The sequence below is a fragment of the Sprattus sprattus genome (assembly GCF_963457725.1).
Source record: "Sprattus sprattus genome assembly, chromosome: 20".
Lineage (NCBI taxonomy): Eukaryota > Metazoa > Chordata > Actinopteri > Clupeiformes > Clupeidae > Sprattus > Sprattus sprattus.
Window position 1 is genome coordinate 7429453 of NC_137918.1, and position 20274 is coordinate 7449726.

At 45.6% G+C, this 20274-nt stretch overlaps 1 protein-coding gene across 2 annotated transcripts; it reads right to left on the reverse strand.

Moving 5' to 3' along the window:
- Positions 1-13006: 13006 nt before the first annotated feature.
- Positions 13007-16013, reverse strand: edn1 (endothelin 1). Of its 2 annotated transcripts, none has more exons than XM_080859637.1 (5): positions 15870-16013; positions 15461-15611; positions 15206-15352; positions 14895-14999; positions 13007-14208 (listed from the first exon to the last, which is right to left on the reverse strand). In XM_080859637.1, exons 1-5 carry the CDS (start codon positions 15928-15930, stop codon positions 14073-14075), a joined length of 600 nt encoding a protein of 199 aa, XP_080715763.1. In that variant the 5' UTR covers positions 15931-16013; the 3' UTR covers positions 13007-14072. The 2 variants fall into 2 exon arrangements, with proteins under 2 accessions (XP_080715763.1, XP_080715762.1); XM_080859636.1 differs by having other exon boundaries at positions 13007-14211.
- Between the last annotated feature and the right edge of the window lie 4261 nt (positions 16014-20274).

Genomic DNA, 20274 nt, shown 5'->3' on the forward strand with positions numbered 1-20274 from the left:
CCTTTGCAATTTTGTTCCCCCACCCACTCTCCCTTGGGTTCAGGCCCTAACATCTATAAAGAGGGTAGAGTGATGCTGACTGGGTGTCTGTCTTTTGTGGGTGACGGCACTCGCCTGTCGTCTGCTCCATGTTCCTCGCCACGTCTGGGGCCTGGTGTTCTTTCTTTGGCAGCCTGTGCCTGCAGCTGGAGTTGAGGGTCAGTGGATCACAGTATTGCCTCCTGTGCTGTCTGCTTTTGGGGGTCATTGGGTCACAGGATTGCCTCCTGTGCTGTCTGCTTCTGGGGGTCATTGGGTCACAGGATTGCCTCCTGTGCTGTCTGCTCCTGGCTGTCCCCAGATGGGTGCTCAGGGTCACCTGCGCTCGCCCCTGATGCTGAAGTGTAAGCTGATGCTTGCAGCCACCCACGCCTCCACCCGCACCTCTACCCGCGCAGCCAAACACGCCACCACCCGCTGTTCTCCCCTTCCAGACAAGTGGGATTATTAAGGCAAGACCGTGCCTCCGTGCTTGCTGCTAGTATTTATTTTTGTCCTTTCATTGATTGCTTGCTTGGTGATGGTGCTTGGTGATGGTGTTGGTGTTGGTGTTGGTGTTTGCTTGGTGTTGGTGTTGGTGTTTGTTTGGTGTTGGTGTTGGTGTTGGTGTTGGTGTTGGTGTTGGTGTTGGTGTTGGTGTTGGTGTTGGTGTTGGTGTTGGTGTTGGTGTTGGTGTTGGTGTTGGTGTTGGTGCTTGGTGATGGTGTTGGTGATGGTGTTGGTGATGGTGTTGGTGTTGGTGTTTACTTGGTGTTGGTGCTGCGGTGTTGGTGTTTGCTTGGTGTTGTTGCTTGGTGATGGTGATGGTGTTTGGCCAGTGTAAGTATTTCATAATTTGTATCTCTCTCTCTCTCTCGCTCTCTCTCTCATTTCTCTCTCTCTCTTTTTCACAGCCATGAAAGTCTTTAAATAAACTGCTGTATTTTTGAAGGGAGACACGTCTCTGTCTGTCTGGGTATAACCGTGAGGGCTAGGGTTAATAGTGGGTACTCCCTGGGGTGAACTCCTGGGGTGGCATACTCAACTTAGTCTCGCCGCCCCACCACACATGGAACCACGCCCCTCGGTCCTGGTCTCGCGGGCCCTCATCAGGCTGGGGTTTAGAGCAGGGCCACATCAGGCTGGGGTTTAGATCAGGGCCACATCAGGCTGGGGTTTAGAGTATGGCCACATCAGGCTGGGGTTGAGGGCAGGGCCACAGCGCTCAGTGAGTAAACCCCTCCCCTGAAGTGGACCTAAACACTCAATGCGGCAGTGCGCATATAGAGCCAAAAAATTGTAAATGGGTCCTGTTTGTTTTCACTGAGCATATTTGACCCTACTTATCTTGCATTTGATCTAAGGCTTTTCGGAGCTATTTCAAGGTTAATATTTTTTATGGCAAATGTGAATCAGTATGTTGTTAAGGGACAGCTCTCTTCAACAGAATTTCGGGAACATCAGGAGCAGTGCTTCTCCAAGGGCACTGTGTCTATCGGTGGTCTATTGATGCTTAAAGATTCTTTTAATATGGCTGCGCTCTCAAAAGTGGTCGTGATTCTCATAATTTCACTTTGCTTGTTACACTTAAGTATGTTTACTGCCACTTGTGGGCGGCAATGTCTTGGATGAGACACTTCCTGCTCCAATTAGCCAGGTGGAGTCTTGAAAATATGCTAAAAAAATACATATATAGATCATACAGATGTATAGTCATTTTATTTTTTGTCTGAGACCACACAACAACCCTAATATTTATTAATAGGCCGTTCACTCAGCTTCCCTCTTCATTCTGTTCATATAAAGAAGCCTATTCCCTTAAATCTACTTAGAATTATCGTAAAACTTAATTACAACACAAATGATCTCTGTGTCAGAGTGTTGTGGAACAGATGAGCAAAACATTCTAGAACTGTCGTATCAGTTTCAGTCAAAACATCAACGCAGAAGACCTGAGAACGATGACTGCTTTTAGAAATGATGTCATTCGTCTATTATTCAAGTTGTTGCGGCTAAAACACGCTGCTTGATAGTACATTTCCAGAAAGAATCGTATCTCTAAAATCGATTTGTGACCAAAACAGTCACTGGAGTAATTTTTTCATGTGCTTTTAAATGCAATCAGTAAAGATATTGTCTGTCTGTCTCGTGTGTTTACACTGGAGGTTTTGCTGTGTGAATACGAACAGTCTGTTTCATCTATGTGAATATACAGTCAATTGTGTTATTGCATTGTTCAAATGTAATGATTTACTTAAATATGTAATAGAATGTTGTAATAGAATGTTGCTATACGTGTTAAAGCTAGTCATAGTCCTAGTTCTTGGGCCTGGGTCCTGGTTTCTGGGTCACAGTGCAGATTGGCCCTGGCCTGTCCAGTCCTTAACTTTGTCCTGTAAGCTAACCCAAGAAGGCCTGTGGGGGTAGAAGGCCTGGGGTGGTAGAAGGCCTGTGGTGGTAAAAGGCCTGAGGTGGTTGAAGGCCTGGGGTGGTAGAAGGCCTGGGGTGGTAGAAGGCCTGGGGTGGTTGAAGGCCTGGGGTGGTAGAAGGCCTGGGGTGGATGGGGTGGATGAAGGCCTGGGGTGGTTGAAGGCCTGGGCTGGTTGAAGGCCTGGGGTGGTAGAAGGCCTGGGCTGGTTGAAGGCCTGGGGTGGTTGAAGGCCTGGGGTGGATGAAGGCATGGGGTGGTAGAAGGCCTGGGGTGGATGAAGGCCTGGGGGGGTATAAGTGGTGGCCCTGGCTCACTTTGCACTGTTAGTTTAAAATCTGTGCTGCTGACCTCTGCTGCTCTCGTGAGGTCTCATGGTTGAGGAGTACAATTTAGTCATCTCACACTGAGGCTGCAGAGCAATCAGATATGTTCTGTCTCCCTGGCCTCTGGCATCTAAACTGCCAAAGCCAGTGGGAAGGGGTGTGGAGGCCTCAGAGACAACAACAGCAGGAGTGAGAGGTGTGGAGGCCTCAAAGACAACTACAGCAGGAGTGACGGAGCAGAGAGGTGTGGAGGCCTCAGAGACAACTACAGCAGGAGTGACGGAGCAGAGAGGTGTGGAGGCCTCAGAGACAACAACAGCTTGAGTGAGAGGTGTGGAGGCCTCAGAGACAACTACAGCAGGAGTAGCAGGAGTGAGAGGTGTGGAGGCCTCAAAGACAACAACAGCAGGAGTAGCAGGAGTGAGAGGTGTGGAGGCCTCAGAGACAACTACAGCAGGAGTAGCAGGAGTGAGAGGTGTGGAGGCCTCAGAGACAACTACAGCTTGAGTGAGAGGTGTGGAGGCCTCAGAGACAACTACAGCAGGAGTAGCAGGAGTGAGAGGTGTGGAGGCCTCAGAGACAACAACAGTAGGAGTGAGAGGTGTGGAGGCCTCAGAGACAACTACAGCTTGAGTGAGAGGTGTGGAGGCCTCAGAGACAACTACAGCAGGAGTAGCAGAAATGAGAGGTGTGGAGGCCTCAAAGATAACTACAGCAGGAGTAACAGGAATGAGAGGTGTGGAGGCCTCAGAGACAACAATAGAAGGAGTAGCAGGAATGAGAGGTGTAGAGGCCTCAGAGACATCAACAGCTTGAGTGAGAGGTGTGGAGGCCTCAGAGACAACTACAGCAGGAGTGACGGAGCAGAGAGGTGTGGAGGCCTCAGAGACAACAACAGCTTGAGTGAGAGGTGTGGAGGCCTCAGAGACAACTACAGCAGGAGTAGCAGGAGTGAGAGGTGTGGAGGCCTCAAAGACAACTACAGCAGGAGTAGCAGAAATGAGAGGTGTGGAGGCCTCAGAGACATCAACAGCTTGAGTGAGAGGTGTGGAGGCCTCAGAGAACACACCAGCAGTAATGACGGAGCACTGAACACAGGGAGCTTTACCTGACGTCATCTCACGTTACAATGCCCTCACAATGACAACAGATGGACAGCACTGGGACTGTCATTTTCTGCTCAATCACACCGAGCTCAATCTCATCAGTACAAGAGCGTTTCTTAGGGGTCAAAACTACACCAGTGCTGAGACTGGGAGGAAACGACTCAGTTACTGAAAATGATGAGAAAACATGTTTAAATGATGACAATATCACCAATAACATCATAATAACAAAACAAAACATAACAAAATGAAACGCTTCATTACTAAAGAGAATATTTGCTAACCGTACAGACAAATTCATTTATGTGTGCATATGTAGGAAAAATGGTGACAGGATAAACGAATATAACGTATGGGTGTACGTGTATGTGTCTTTGTACGCGCGCGCGCGCGTGTGTGTGTGTGTGTGTGTGTTTGTATGTGTGTTTGTGTGTGTGTGTGTCTGTGTGTGTGTGTGTGTGTGTGTGTGTGTGTGTGTGTGTGTGTGTGTGTGTGTGTGTGTGTGTGTGTGTGTGTGTGTGTATGTATGTGTGTGTGTTTGTGTGAGTATGTGTGTGTTTGTGTCTGGAGAGAAAGAGAGTGAGTGGGAGAGGTAGAATGAAAGTGAAGGTTTCTTTAATGTTTTGAGATTGAGTCGTTCCACAAATATGGAGAGGCTCTGTCTGTGTTTGGGTGCTCCACTCATCAGCTGCATCAGCTGACCCACTCTTTGTTGATACTCGGCCGCTCAGCGTTGGAATTAGCGTGAAACAATCTGCAGGTGCGTCTAGCATTTTGGCGCTCAAATATAAATAATTGGGGAGGGTTACTGTAACATGACACCTCAGTTTATAGTGACATTGTGTGATGGCCAGACTGATCATGTGGTAGGTTTGTGTAATGTGTGTGTGTGAGGTGTATGTTTGTGTTATGCGTGGTGTTTAATGTTGCCGAGTCACAGCGACTTTGTTGAGGAAGCGCCCGGTCTAATTCTTTGCAGGTCATCAGCGTGGGCACACAGCGTGGGCACACAGCGTGCAGAACTACGCATACCAGTCTCTGGAGATGCACCCTGATACACATCTTTGTTTTTCGAGAGTAAGACTTTTTTTCTGAATATTCCAAATAAGGCTCTTAATACAATGCACGGGTCTTTTTTTCAGTCTAATCAGAGATCTTGAAGATGGCGGAACAGCCTTTACTGTAAGCAGCATTTTTTTTTTGAAGCAGACAGAAAGATGGCCTCACACATTTTTAGTTTTCTTAGCGTGGAATGCAGTGTCAAGTGGGTAAATGAGACACTTATGCACAGTGGAAAAGACTGACACTTAACGAATAACAACATTTTGGAAAATGCACGGGAAGGTGAAAGGTGCAAATACCAGCACCCTACTCTTCAGCAAACAAGGAAAAGGCTGTGGGGCATTACACTTCTTTCCAATCATTTTAACTCTTGTAACAATACCATGAACACTTTTCCCAAACACTTAACACAGTGGGCTTTACAGACACACACCTCCGCATATCAGTTTACCTTTGGTGCAAAATGCACTGTGTCTACAACAACCACACCACAACCAATTCTGCCGTAACTTTAACACATGTTCTCTCTCAGAGTACAATGACCTAAAAAACACTAACAACTTGAAGCATTGCCAATTGCATTTTTAAAATGTTGCTGTGTCCTCCAGTTTGGCATAGATTAATGTATTATTGCATTGATAAAAGAGAAAAATCACGAACACACATACACTTCTTTGGACTACAGTAATAAAGTTTTGAAATATTCCGGCAAACAAATTATTCTAAAATGCTGCAATATGTTTCATTACAGCCATATGCTAAAATTGCACAGGCTACTGCACTATGTAGGCTTACTACATTACAATCAAAAAGGCATGAATATGCTACATATTTACTGCAGTAATTTCAATGCAGTAAATTACATACATCAAGATTCAGTCTACCAAAGTACTGTAATACCACTAGAAGTCTGCTGTAGCCCTACAGTAATGCTGATCCATTCTGTCCTCTACATTTGGTGTCAAACTTTTGCATGTTTGAACTTTGTATTCACGGTAACATTCTCCTCTGCATTGCATCTTGGAAATACGTCACTCCAAGACAGTTTTTGTTATAATGTAGTAAGCCTATATAGTGCAGTAACGCGTGCAATTTTAACACATTGCTGTAATAAAACATATTGCAGCATTTCGGAACTATTTGCTTACTGTAATATTACAAACTGTATTACTGTAGATTAAAGAAGTGTTTGTCTGTGTGTGTTTTTTCTCTTTTTTTCAATGCAACACTACAGTAAACTATGCCAAACTGGAGGATAAAGCAACCTTTTTTTATATGCAATTGGCATATAAAAGTTGTTAGTGTTTTTTAGGTAGTTGTACTCTGAGAGATAGTATGTGCTAAAGTTACGGCAGCATTTTGCACCAAAGGTAAACTGATATGCGAAGGTGTGTGTCTGTAAAACCCACTGTGTTAAGTGCTTGGGAAAAGTGTTCATGGTATTGATACATGAGTTAAAATGATTGGAAATAACTGTAATGACTTCAAATAAGTACATGTTTATAAAGCAAGAAGGGGGACAAAGCCTTCATACTCGCTTAGAAAACTTAAGGAATCACTCAGAACGCACAAAGTTCGTTTTGCGCAAGCATGGCAGAGTTCAGCTTTGTGTCAGCTTTGTGTACAAACATTAGAGAAAGGGCTTCTTTATCACGCATGTTTTGGAATACGTACGTCCAAGATGGTTTAGTCGCAGCATTTGTTTGCAAGGTTATTAAAATGATACCTACATGGTTCATTTAGTCTTTTCCTTGACCTAAAAAACGACTAGAGTTGATCTCTCTGTATAATTAGTGTGACAAAGTGACAAAGACAGCTGAAAAGGTATTGCTAACATAATACTAATGTATCAAAGTGACTGCAAAGGTGAAGCTGTCAGTCATATTTGCGTGCAAATCTCTGCATGCAGGTAAGGTAAGGTATGGGGGGGTTGAGGTGCCTCTGACCATGTCTGTCTCCTTTGTCTCTGTGGGGGTGGGGGTGAACGTCAGAACGTCAGAAAGTCAGCAGCAGATTAGGCATTCCTCCTGAGATTAGCAGCCCATGTTCCACACAACATCAGCATGGGGTCAACCCCCCCCCCCCCCCCCCCCCCCCCCCCACACACACACACATACAACAAACCCCCCCCCCCACCCCATTGAGGAACGAACCCTACTTTCCACACAAACATTTCAGGATCACCCTAACCCACCCACCACTACCCCCCCCCCCCCCCCCCCCACCAATGTGACCGGCAGCTCCATCGACCAATCAAAGGCCTGTCAGGAGCGGCCCAGAAGGCTCAGCGGTGAGTCGTCCTGCCTCGCCTTGCGATGTGTTCAGCGGTGTTGTGATGCGTTGTGCTGTGCTGCGTTGCGTGCCAGGATAATATGACAGTGCAGGCTTTGGAATCCCCTTACAGCGCTGTGCTATTTTAAAACGTTCCTGTTTCACACTAAGCGGAGAGGCTGTTTGTTTCATCCTCATTGGCATTTGTTCTTGTGCTCAGGGCAAGTCATGCAGAGTTCACCCTGTGTGTGTGTGTGTGTGTGTGTGTGTGTGTGTGTGTGTGTGTGTGTGTGTGTGTGTGTGTGTGTGTGTGTGTGTGCAGAGTTCACCCTGTGTGTGTTTGCATGTTTTCTTCACTCTATTTTTTGGAATGCTGAGATGTCATGATACAAAGTTGTTCTCGCCCAAGTTGTCAGAATCACGCTCGCTCACAGGTCTTTCCATCAATGCAGTAATATTTCCATACCTCCTGTGATTTGCATGAGTCCTTTGATCAAGGTGTTGGTGTTTATTGGCCTGCATGGCTTTCTCCATGATTATGTATGGCAGAGGCAGAGAAATGTGTTACCATTCCTTAAGGTCAAGGGTCGAAGAATACATACGGAACTAATGTAGACCCTAGTTAGAATGTAATTTGCGGTGGATGAAAGTGTCTTATGAATGAGTAAATTATGTGAAAGGTTGTTGGCTGAGAAGTAAGGCCTTTTTAATTGAAGGTAAAGCACTTCACTTCTGCTGTCCAGTGCTCTACGCCTCACACTTGGCACGCAGTTGTTGTAAAAGCATTATTTCTTTAACCTAAATTATATCTGCATTTAGCTATCGGTTGTATTTTTCATCTAATCTACGCAATCAGTGCGTGAAAGGAATGTGATAATGATGAATACCTGCAAACCTCAGAGGGGATATCAACTGGTAAACGCATTATGATCGGATATCAAAAATCAATATGATAATCCAATATCAAATCCTGTGTGACAAGTGACAAAAGATAGTCAAAGGAGACAAACACTCGGAACAATGAGACTGCGTCACTGGCAATCAGAAATGAAAAACACTCTTCCATCCAAAACATACAAATAGAAAAAAAGCCTTAATAAAATTGAATAATAATGCATATTAAATGCACTTCTAAATTAGTTATTATCTAGTAGCACGTACAAATGGAAAGTTGCCCTCAGCAGGTCAAAGGTCAAGCTCTCCCTGCTCTCGCTCCCCTGCGTTCGCACTTCCTGCTGCAGGCTGGGGGTGTTGGCTGGGAGTAGCTGCCCTGGTTCTGTCCTGATTAACAACCCTAGGATAACCTGAGTCAACACTGCCCAGGTGAGAGCTCTGCCGTAATCAGATTAGAGGGCATTGTGCCCTTGTCAGGGCCTGGGCCTGTTGATCGCCCGTGGGATTAATATCACAAGTGACTGATGGGCCTCGCCGCATTCAGGACTTCTTTTTTTTTTCTCGCACGAGACATTGAAATCACGCCAAAGCCCATGATGGATTGAGGGGAAACACCTGAATCACACTTCCCAGAGAGTCTGTAAGATCCTGTCCAATCACAGTCTGACGCCTGCCTTTGCTAACGGACTAGCGCTGACAACTATCCATGTCCACGTTAGCATGAGAATCCTTCACGGTTCATCAGCCTTTCAGCGTGCTAAACCCATTAGTGGCTAATTACGACATTTTATCGCCATGTAATAGTGAGCTTAGCATTTATCCCTGGCTTTGAAGCACATGGCAAGAGAGAGAACTTAATCTTCACCTGCCTGGCAATGTAAACAAACAATGACACAAAAGCCTGGCAAGGCTGGCAACCCTGAACAAGAGCACTCCGCAAGGTGTTGCCATGCGTGCAAAATATTTGTTCAAGACTTCTGTTTTTTTTCCTTCATCAACATTCATGGAATGAAGTCCAAGATATACTATATACACGATGGGACATGTTTTGATTGATGAATACTCTTATGAACCTCTACTTAATTTCCCTCAGGATTAATAAAGTATCCATCTATCTATCTATCTATCTATCTATCTATCTGTATATTTAGGTAAAAGGTAATTCCTCAGTCCTAGCCCTAACTAGAGGTCACTGAAGATTTTATTTACCAAAAGTTCCTTATTCTTTGATTCATATTTAACCTGCTGTGACCTAGTGGAGAGGGAAGTGGAGAAGTTTTCTCCTCACCTTCTGGAGCTCTGTGTCTGCTGAAGCTCGTTGAAAGACAGGCATCCTCTGCAGTCCATCTCTGTTACGACCCAGTGCGCCCCTGCAGGCGCTCATCCTCTGCAGGCCATCTCTGCCACGACTGCTCTGCATTGCACGCTACGATTTCGTTTTAATGGGCAGTTAGCGCGAGGTACAGCTGTCAACAAACACACGTCTGTGCTAATGTGGATTCCTCAAGTTGCCATCTGTCACAGAGGCATGAGGAAAATGCGTTTTGAGGGATATCGCTCGCAGCCTTTCAACACTTGTTTGCACCAAGAAAAGAAATGACTGGAGGCGCTCGGGAGGTGGGGATAGAGGTGTAGGGGTATGGGGGGAAGGGAGGTAGGTGGTGGTAGGACAGGGGGCAGGTAGAGAGGTGGTGGTAGGACAGGGGGCAGGTAGAGAGGTGGTGGTAGGACAGGGGGCAGGGAGGGAGGTGGTGGCAGGACAGGGGGCAGGTAGAGAGGTGGTGGTAGGACAGGGGGCAGGGAGGGAGGTGGTGGTAGGACAGGGGGCAGGGAGGGAGGTGGTGGTAGGACAGGGGGCAGGGAGGGAGGTGGTGGTAGGACAGGGGGCAGGTAGAGAGGTGGTGGTAGGACAGGGGGCAGGTATTCTGTGCAGTGATATGAGAAGTGTGTTGTGTGCAGAGTGACCCATAAAGGGCCCGCTGACAGTAGGAACACACCTGTTAAGAAGGTCACACACATTTATCATGTTCTATGCATGCTATGTGTACCATCTATGTTCTGTGTTCTATGCATGCACTGGGTTCTATGCATGTTCTGTGTTCTATGCATGTTCTGTATTCTATGCATGTTCTGTGTTCTATGCATGCTCTGTGTTCTATGCATGTTCGGTGTTCTGTGCATGCTCTGTGTTCTATGCATGCTCTGTGTTCTATGCATGTTCTGTGTTCTGTTGTCTGCCCTGTGAGGTCTGCGTTTCTGCTTTGTCCTAGGCAGAGGGAGCTTGATCGCCTGACGTACTTGATCTGCTCCGCGGCCCCGGTGATTCGTGCGATCACTTTGGCAGCCGTGCGCCGTGTTGAATAACAGGGCGTGTGCTGTCGCTTCGGCAGCGCAGGACGCCGTGGCAACCGTGGGACGTCAGAAGCCGAGAGGCTCTTTTGCCGCACCCCTCCCTAACGCGTCTCCCATTGTTTCACCTTGCGAGCGTTGAATTCCTGCAGTGTTGAGGGGATTCCTTGCTGTGGAATGGGCCATTATGTGAACCTGGGCCCTATTCAAGCGCTAATGACTTACGCCAGCAGTCCAGTCTCAGGGGACTCCCAGGCACAGCTTCCAGGGGGAGGGACCCTTTGTGCTGAGCATCAGGGCCGTTCAGAGCTTTGTTAACCTGCTCCGTGTCCAGGTAGAAAGGCTCACAAAGAAAGAACAATTGCTTCTATTGTAAGTACACGGGTGTGTTATAGCTCATAGCTGATAGAGAGACCTGTGCATTAGAAACTTACTCATATTATATTTGCACAGAGAATTCCCGTTGGATTACTTTGTGTATACGTACATATGTGCTTAAATTCACCTGTGGTGTTTAAGTTAGTTGGTTATACGAACATATGTGTTTACATTCACATTTTACATTCACCTGTGGTGTTGAAGTTAGTTGCGTATACGTACATATGTGTTTACATTCACAGGTGGTGTTGAAGTTAGTTGCGTATACGTACATATGTGCTTACATTCAGCGGTGGTGTTGAAGTTAGTTGAAATGCTGTCATAACTGTAACCTCCTCTGCAAACAGGACAGGCATGTTTCTAGCAGTATTTAAACCCCGTTCCCCTGCCCCCCCCCCCCCCCCCCCTTTGACATTTCAACAACACTGAGCTCACCTCACCAGGGCCAGGCAGTGCGATGCACACTGTGAGTCTCACCCTTGCTTTGCATTTAAGTGAGTAGTGCATCAGCGAGGAATGACTGAATGCGTTTTTTTTTTTTGCATTATTCTCTTGATTGACAGGCCTTTTCTATGATGTACCTTCAGGTAATCCTTTTTTAAATGACTGTGATTCACAAGAAAAACATCTGTCAAGTGGGTCACCTCCCCTTAATGAAAACGCTTTGCCTTCCCCCGAGATGTCACGCCAACACCCCGACAAAGGGAAGGGAGACGGAGAAGAAGGAACAAACTCATGTTTGGAAGGAAAAGGTTGATTCCCTGAAACCTACAGTGCCTTTTATCCCTCAGTACAGTGGAAACTGCCTCACTCTCTCTCACACACACACACACACAACCACACACACACACCCCCACACACACAACCACACACACACACACACACACACACACACACACACACACACACACACACACACACACACACACACACACCCACACACACAGTTTTAAGAGTTACATGTATTACCTGGGTTGTGTATTACGGAGAAAGCGCAGTCCAACCCTGGGATTGAACCATGCAGGACCCGGGGCACGGTGGGGCTGCTAGCGAAGAGGCTAAAACTCAGGGGTGCTATATATACACACATTTGTACACTCCTGGTATTTCAGAAGTGTCCAAAGATGCCCACCCTTTCCGCTGTAAAGAGGTCTAATAGCTGTTTGAGAGGGCATGGGGCTGTTCAGACACGCAGGAGCACTGATTAGGCTATTAAGAGCAGCTTTGGATGACTTTGGTTCAGAGCTCCGCAGAGGAAGGACTATGGTGAATATTTGAGTAATTACTAAAGCTGCTATACATAGAGATTGACACAGTGTTTGTATGTCTGAGAGAGGGAGACAGAGAGAGAGAGAGAGAGAGAGAGAGAGAGGCAGTGAGAGAGAGAGAGGGAGAGAGAGAGAGAGGGAGAGAGAGAGATATGACATCCCATTATTTTACATCTGTCTTCCCTCCCTATGAAACCTATGAAAGGTATGCAAGGTACAGAAAGACAAGGCCAACAAGAGTTCTGAGATGTTGCAGGTGAACTCAAATGACAGAGGATCTAATAGAGCCATATTATATGCACAGCAGAAGATAACACATAATGGCTGAGTGTTATTTAAACACATTCTGAAAATATGTGGGCAAGCCAAACATATTGTATGATATTTTAATGAAGTGATTAGGTGACAAGGTTCCCTGCGGAGTTAGGAGGTACGTCTGTGAGGAGGTATCGTGTGGAAAGTATGCGTCAGAGACAGTCTTTATGTATCACTTGCTAATTGAAGTTTAAATCTGATATCAACACACCTCCCATCCATTCTCATGATAGGACAGAATACGCCTCAAGGTTCCTATGATAGTTGAGCCCAATCGTGGCAATTTTCAGAACAATTTCTGTGAAAGCGACACACTGGAATGCTAATTAATGGATAAAGTTACGGTTATCGTTGATAGCCACACGGCACGCAAGTTCACTGCTTGCTGTAGTCACCTCAGTGAGTGTAGAAAACCTTTCAAAAGTCACTTCAGGTTCAAGTGTAGGTCAAATGTTAATTGTGGCTGCTGTGGTAAAGTCTGCATGTACAGTGTGACAAAAGAAGGCTTTTGTATATTGTGCGATAGATCCTCTGAATATCCATTTATCAATGTATCAGAAGCCAAAGGACTCCACTTACTGTTTAGTTCAAACAGGTTTAATTGAATATAACTACAGTCATTTACCAGTCATGGCACTTAGTTGAGACATTTCACAGAAATGAAGTACATCAAGAATAACTGGCCAATGTGGTCCTATATATTTCATGTTTAACATGGACAAACTATATAGTACTGCTATAAGTACTATAGTACTACTTAAGATTATTTAACAATGTGTATAGATAATATCATTACTTAACACGGCGACTACCACAAAACAATTATACAGCATAGGGACATACTAATAATTATTGGTGACTGAGTCCAGACAAACAAAATAGAATAAAATAGAATAAATACAAAAGAATTGAATCTGAAACTGTATGTGTGAACTAACAAATACATCTCCCTTAGGGTTTCCTTCTGAGGCTGTCACTTGTTTCATGTTGTTTTTTGTCTCCCTGGTGAACAGGCCAATCTTTGTAACATGACAGTATGGTCCTCTTACTGGAGTCACTGGGAGTATTTGGCTAAGACATCTGTGGCACTGGCTTTTTTTAAATGTCTAACAAAATCAGTTCAAAGTATTTGAGAACAAACAAAATCAGTCTGTTGTTGTTTCTTCAGGCATTTCTACAGTGTCTTGAGAGTCAGAGTTGTGTTCGGAGATGTCCATCCAGTAGCAGACTGACGAGCTGTTGTTTCCCCTGGCAGGGTCAGGACTGTATCTGTGGGAGGAGGTCTGAGGTGGTTTTTGTTCCACTGAAACAGCAGGCAGCACTTTGACCAGTCTTTCAGCGGAGCCCCTGCCACACCACGCCACCACAGGTGTGCCAGCAGGGCAGCGGAACCCCTCAGCCACTTCCTCCCAGTCTCCATGGGGACCCCAGACAATCCCAGCAGGGTTGTCACAGCAACGCAGCACATCTTTCAGCTCCTAAGAGGCCTCACAGAATGCCAGCACCCCGAACGCCCGCTTTTGCTTCTCCAGTGGGTATTCCAACACCGGCAGGAGGAAGCTGGCACATCCTGGCATCCTCACTGGCAGGTAGACTGGGGGTGAGCCCCCCTTGCCACGCAGTGCAAGGTGAATGGCAGTGTTTTCCAGGAATTTCTTTACGCAGCAGTGTTCCTGGTCAGCCATGCTTTTTGGCGGTGGTGTTGCCTGTTCCGCCACTTTTCCAGCAGCTGGCGGGCATTCCTGGTGCCCCTCAGAGCAGTCTGGTCCACCGCGCCTGTCCTCCTTCGTTCTCTGCTGGCATACAGGGACAAACAAACAGTTAGGAATGCTGCTGCAAGGAACTGAAATTAAACAACATTTCCAGCATTGTAATCAACACTTCATGGAGAATCCCCTGTTAAGTGTGCCACAAGGCCATCAACATGCCAACCTGTCTTCCTAATATTTGCGAGACGCAAAGCATGCTGCAGGGATACGTTTCCATTGTAATGAGTTCTCTAAAAATGAGTACAGACAGAGGCGTCTAAGTTTTGGGATGAACGGCTCAGATGTCCCCCACCCCAACATGATGGTACACGTGTTCCTTCCCTGCGCTGCTCAGACTGTGCTCAAAGAATGACGGGAACTGTCCCGCGCTGCACAGACACTGCTCAAACGGCATTTCGTTCGTCCAATCTGCCAAAGTGGGAAATTCCTTCATGGCATTCTCTTTCATGGTCGCTAGCATGGAACACGCTGTATGAATTCACTCTACTGAAGTGCTCTAATCTGTCAAATGTCCTTCTAATTATGCCATAAACCGCTCGAAACAACCCGTCCTTCTCGGCATGATTGTACAATGATGCGGTGCGCACCGAGAAATTATGCTCTTTGGAAGATACAATCTCGCAGATGACATCTATTTTGCACGAGGTTATAATTACCGCGCCCAAGCAGACCTCTGGTATTCACTAGCTTCAGTCTGAGGTTTCTCTTACCGTTTAATCCTCCTCGTCTTGGCAGTCAGTTCGTGTTTGCATTGCGTCTTGACACCTCCATCGCCTTCGGCGGCATGGATCTGCTTGACAGCAGCAGTCTGATACCTGAGAACGAAACAACACGCGTTATGGAATGAACAGTAGGCCTAGACTCAAACGAGTTTCGATTCAAAGTTCTAGAAGTTGTCAAAACTTTTGCGCCCTATCATGGGAAATACAATCTTCTATGTAAAACAGATACCTATGTAAAGATCATGCTCAATAAACATTTATGTTTGTGGAAATAACCTATTGGCAATGTAATAACATACCTGATGTGTACTGTTTCACAGAAAGTCGTGCATTTGATGTCTTTTTCGTCTTTACACTTGCAGCGAGACTTGTGCGTTGAGTCCGAGAGCTGGCGTAAGGAGCGCTTCTTCCTCTCGACGTTGCCTAGTCCATAAGAAACGGTGCGCCTGTGAAAGAAATGAAGCTTTAGCTACATGCGCAATGAGCACATTAAAGAAACCATCTAAAGTCAGTGAAGTCGGTGACCCACATAGCCTTTGAAATTTTGAGCTTACTCTGGAGTGTTGACCCAGATTATATCAAGGTGGCAGAAATAGACACACTCCTTGTCCAGGAAGGTTGCGCAAGAGCACCGCTTTGACCTGATGTGGCGGGCAGGGCTGGATGAACTAGTTACCATCACTTCTGCAGTGGACACCGATGCAGCTGAAAAGAGAGAAAAACCAAAATTGATGCAAACGATGTTACATATTTCTTTTGTATGCTGCAGTTGCTAACAGCCATTTAATTCTTAGAGATCAGGGTTACGTTCAGTCCAATTAAATATATTTTTCATGCACAATTTTAAAATGATTTAAAAAAAGACAAAAATAAGGTGAATGGCATATTTCTACGAAAATATTGTGTTAAAAATTAAAGTAAAAAGTAATGTGTAGAAGAATTAAAGTCACGTCTCCAACTCACCTGTATGAAAAATCCCGAATGCAACAGTAAAGGTGACGGAGAAAATCATTATTAATACCATCCTTAAAAATTTTGTCGCAGTTTGACAGCACGGGTAAAATACACAAATATGTTAAGTTGGCTAATAAATATAGGTCGTCAGAATATTCCACGGTCAGAATGTAGAGTTTTCTTGCAATAAGTAAAAAAAACCCCTCTCACTCCAAATCTAATGCTCTGACCGCAACTCTACACATGTCACTACAAGATCCTTTATATACTCCTGTAAACCACCTCCCCCTTCTCGCCCTGCCGTCGCGTGTAAACAGCTTTGTCCTCTGGCCCTCTCGCAGACAATGCTGTTTGTGAATAGTCACCGACAAGCAACATGCAGACTAAGATAAGAAGTTTGAATTCCGAGATTCTGAAGGGATGGAGACGCCGGGTGGTGGTGCGAGCCAAGTTCTGACGAATGGAAGTGGGGTCTCTTCAGCATTTGCGCATACTGCCACCAGAGGGCGATCTAGTATAAACAGTCGAAGATTAAGCTGTCCACTTTGCCATTGGCGGTTTTTTTTGGGGGGGGGTGCGCCTTGCGGTGGCCAGTACCCAAGAAATGGGTTGCTAGCTGAAACTTTTCATATTCATATTGCTATTTAAGGAAATTGTAACTGTAGCATACTTGTGCGCTATGACTTTATACTGATCTAAAAATGTTGAAGGCTTGAACACTGCTTTGTCTCCTGAACTTGAGCTTAAGCTAACAAGAATGTTTGATTATGTTTTCAATATTGAAATTCAATAAAATTGTACCAATAGCTGTAACTGGAATACTGTTACTGTGCGCCATTACTTTAGCTAAACATTTTGAAAGCTTGAACACCCGAGTTGAATGTGCCCCTCTGGCAAAACACTGGGCCCCAGCCAGGCCCCCCCTCTTTACAGTGCTGTGTGCGTACAACTCTCCACTCAGACCAGTTTAGCACATTGTTTTACTCTACACAAATCATGTCCAAGTGTACACTAAGCGGTTCATTAAAATTGTTTTAAATACAAATAATCCAAGATGTCTGCAGGTATTTTTAGTTTATGCATTAAAATTCAAAAATTCGTCCTTTCAGATCTTATCAAGTCCCATCAGACTTGGGCACTCATCGACAGGGAATAGAGTTGTCCATTACTTATTATTTCTACTGTTACAGGCTTGTCTTTGGCTTTTTGCCATTTATTGAAGGACACATAGGGAAATCACTGATTTCAGATGGACACATAGGGAAATCACTGACTTCAAATGGACACATACTGTAGGGAAATCACTGAATTCAGATGGACACATAGGGAAATCACTGAATTCAAATGGACACATACTGTAGGGAAATCACTGAATTCAGATGGACACATAGGGAAATCACTGAATTCAGATGGACACATAGGGAAATCACTGAATTCAGATGGACACAGGGAAATCACTGAATTCAGATGGACACAGGGAAATTTCTCTGTGTCCATTTGAAACTTCAAGGTTCCGCCCCTGGTCATTTTAGGCTCATTTTAGGTGCACCCAAACGGCCGAACATCTGACTGGGAGCCTGATGGTGGCGACAGTACTCTTGGTCAGGAAGCGCCAACATCTCTGGCCACTTGGTAAAGTAATCCATAGGTTGGAAAGCGGTCCAAGACCATCAGGGCCACAAGCTCCGTAGGTGCCCCGACCCGGTGCTGTTGTAGCAGGTCATGGGAGTCAGGAATCACATCGGAATCACATCCATGTCCGGGTGACACCGCGGCCAGTAGAACCGGGACCGGACCAGTCGGAGCGCCTTAGTGATTCCAAAGTGGCCCACCCCCACTGCGCTGTGGACCAGCAAATGGAGTCTGGACAGTAGCGTTGAGGCATCTGAAGTTGCAGGATGTATCAATGGCCCCTGGGGTCTACCAGTGACAGTACAGGAGCCCCTCCTGGATGGTGAAGCAGGGCCACTGCAAGTAGACAGGGAACACACAGGGAACTACACACAGGGAACTACACATAAGGAACTACATACAGGGAACAGGCAGGGAACTACACACAAGGAACTACATACAGGGAACTACACATAAGGAACTACATACAGGGAACAGGCAGGGAACTACATACAGGGAACTACACACAGGGAGCAGACAGGGAACTACACACAGGGAGCAGACAGGGAACTACACACAGGGAACAGACAGGGAACTACACACAAGGAACTACATACAGGGAACTACACACAGGGAACAGACAGGGAACTACACACAGGGAACTACATACAGGGAACTACACACAGGGAACAGACAGGGAATTACACACAAGGAACTACATACAGGGAACAGACAGGGAACTACACACAGGGAACTACACAGAGGGAACAGACAGGGAACTACACACAGGGAACTACACAGAGGGAACAGGCAGGGAACTACATACAGGGAACTACACAGAGGGAACAGGCAGGGAACTACATACAGGGAACTACACACAGGGAACAGACAGGGAACTGACAGGCAATTACACACAATACACAGACTCAAAGTGAGAATAGAAATACACACTTACACAACACAACATTAACACAAGCAGGGAAAAAGGTACAAAAAGTAACCACTTTAGTAGATTCTAAAATATAAAACATATTCTGGCTTGTTTAACACCTTTTTGTTTATTACATAATTCCATGTGTTCGTTCATAGTTCGACGTCTTCAGTATTAATCTACTACAATGTAGAAAATAATAAAAATAAAGAAAAAACACTGAATGAGAAGGTGTGTCCGAACTTTTGACTGGTACTGTGTGTGAGAGTGTGTGTGTATGTGTGTATGTGTGTGTGTGTGTGTGTGTGTGTGTGTGTGTGTGTGTGTGTGTGTCTATGTGTGAGAGTGTGTGTGTATGTGTGTTTCTGTGTGTCTGTGTGTGTGCGTGCGTGCGTGTGTATACACACACACCCACACACACATTTATATATATATATTATGTACATGTACTGTAGGTGTCACTTTAGGTGGCCTAATGACCGAATGCCTTAACTCTTTCACATTCAAGCTCCAAGAACGTGGGGAACAAAGCTTTTGTGTCTACCCAGACAAAACCAATAACGTGTCCTTAAAGTTAAAAAGTACCACAATGATCTACGTCAAAAAACGGAACATTCAGGAGAACTCTATTCTTGTTAAAATAATCTGAAATATCCCAAACTAAGTAGCCTATACAGTAGGCCTATGTCAGCAGTTCCTATGGCTTACCCACGGCTTTTACTCATACCACAGTGTTCTGAACTCACTCGACCTTTTATATAAAACTGAAATGACGTTAGGCATTAAAGCAATTATTTAAGAATGTACTGTGGCTGTATCTCCTGCTTCCTAACCTCCAGGATGCCTTTTAGAGTAAAATGCAGTTTCAAAACATGCCCTTCAGCACTAAGCCCTTTTCCTCTCCAATCCTCTCCTAATGGTAGGCTACAGGTTAGAGCTTCTTTCACTGATGTTATTGATGCGTATGTGCTAATGACGGAAAAAAACTTGTGTGGCGGACTAAGAGGCTGCAGTGGAAAATGCTGTCGAGAAACACCCAGTGCAGCGCTCTGACAGAGTTTCCATTGGACGGAGTGCAATTAATGACCCTCACTAATGGCTCTTTGAGTTTCCCCTTGCCTCTCTACGCGCATTAGATAATATAGTGGCAATTGTCGCTGACTGGGATCTAACTAAAGGTCTTATTTCGTAACGTTCCAGTTATAACATCCGTTACTCAATAGGCTCTCACCTCGGTACAGGAAAATAACAAGCCAACCCGAGCCTCTCGAGCCTCCGTGCCTACTCTTTCTCGGAAACTGTGGGCATGGTTACCAGGCAACATCTCCCCCACCCACCTGCGGCGTCTGCAGTCTCCGTCGCTGACGCTTCGGCTGCCGTCCTCTAGGTGTCGCTGTTGTTCTGTCGCACTCCGGCAGGCGCTCTCACTTTGACAGGCAGCTTGCGCAGGCAGAATGAATGACTCACCCCTCCGAGTTCCCCCTCCTTCCTTCTTCTCCTCCTCCTCCTATAACCCCACGGTCGCATTAATAAAGGACTTTACCCTCTAAGGAGAAGCCTGAAATCTCTGTCAATGAAAGCTCTTTTTCTCTGTCGCCTTGGACAGAGGGGCTGTGTGGTGACGTGGTTCAGCCACCTCCGAGAGCCCTCATTACTGATGGAAATTGCAGGGCTTCTCAAGGCAGGCCAAGTGCCCTGCAGGTGCAGCAAAGCACCACAATTGGACTGATTAAGAAAAACGTCCCCATGGACCTTGTGTCAAGTGTTTCATTCCCCTAAACAAAAAGACATCGGAGGCCATACGAAACGTCTGTAAACAAAGTTTTTTACTGATACATTTTCTGGTATAGATATACAGCAATGTAAAGCCAC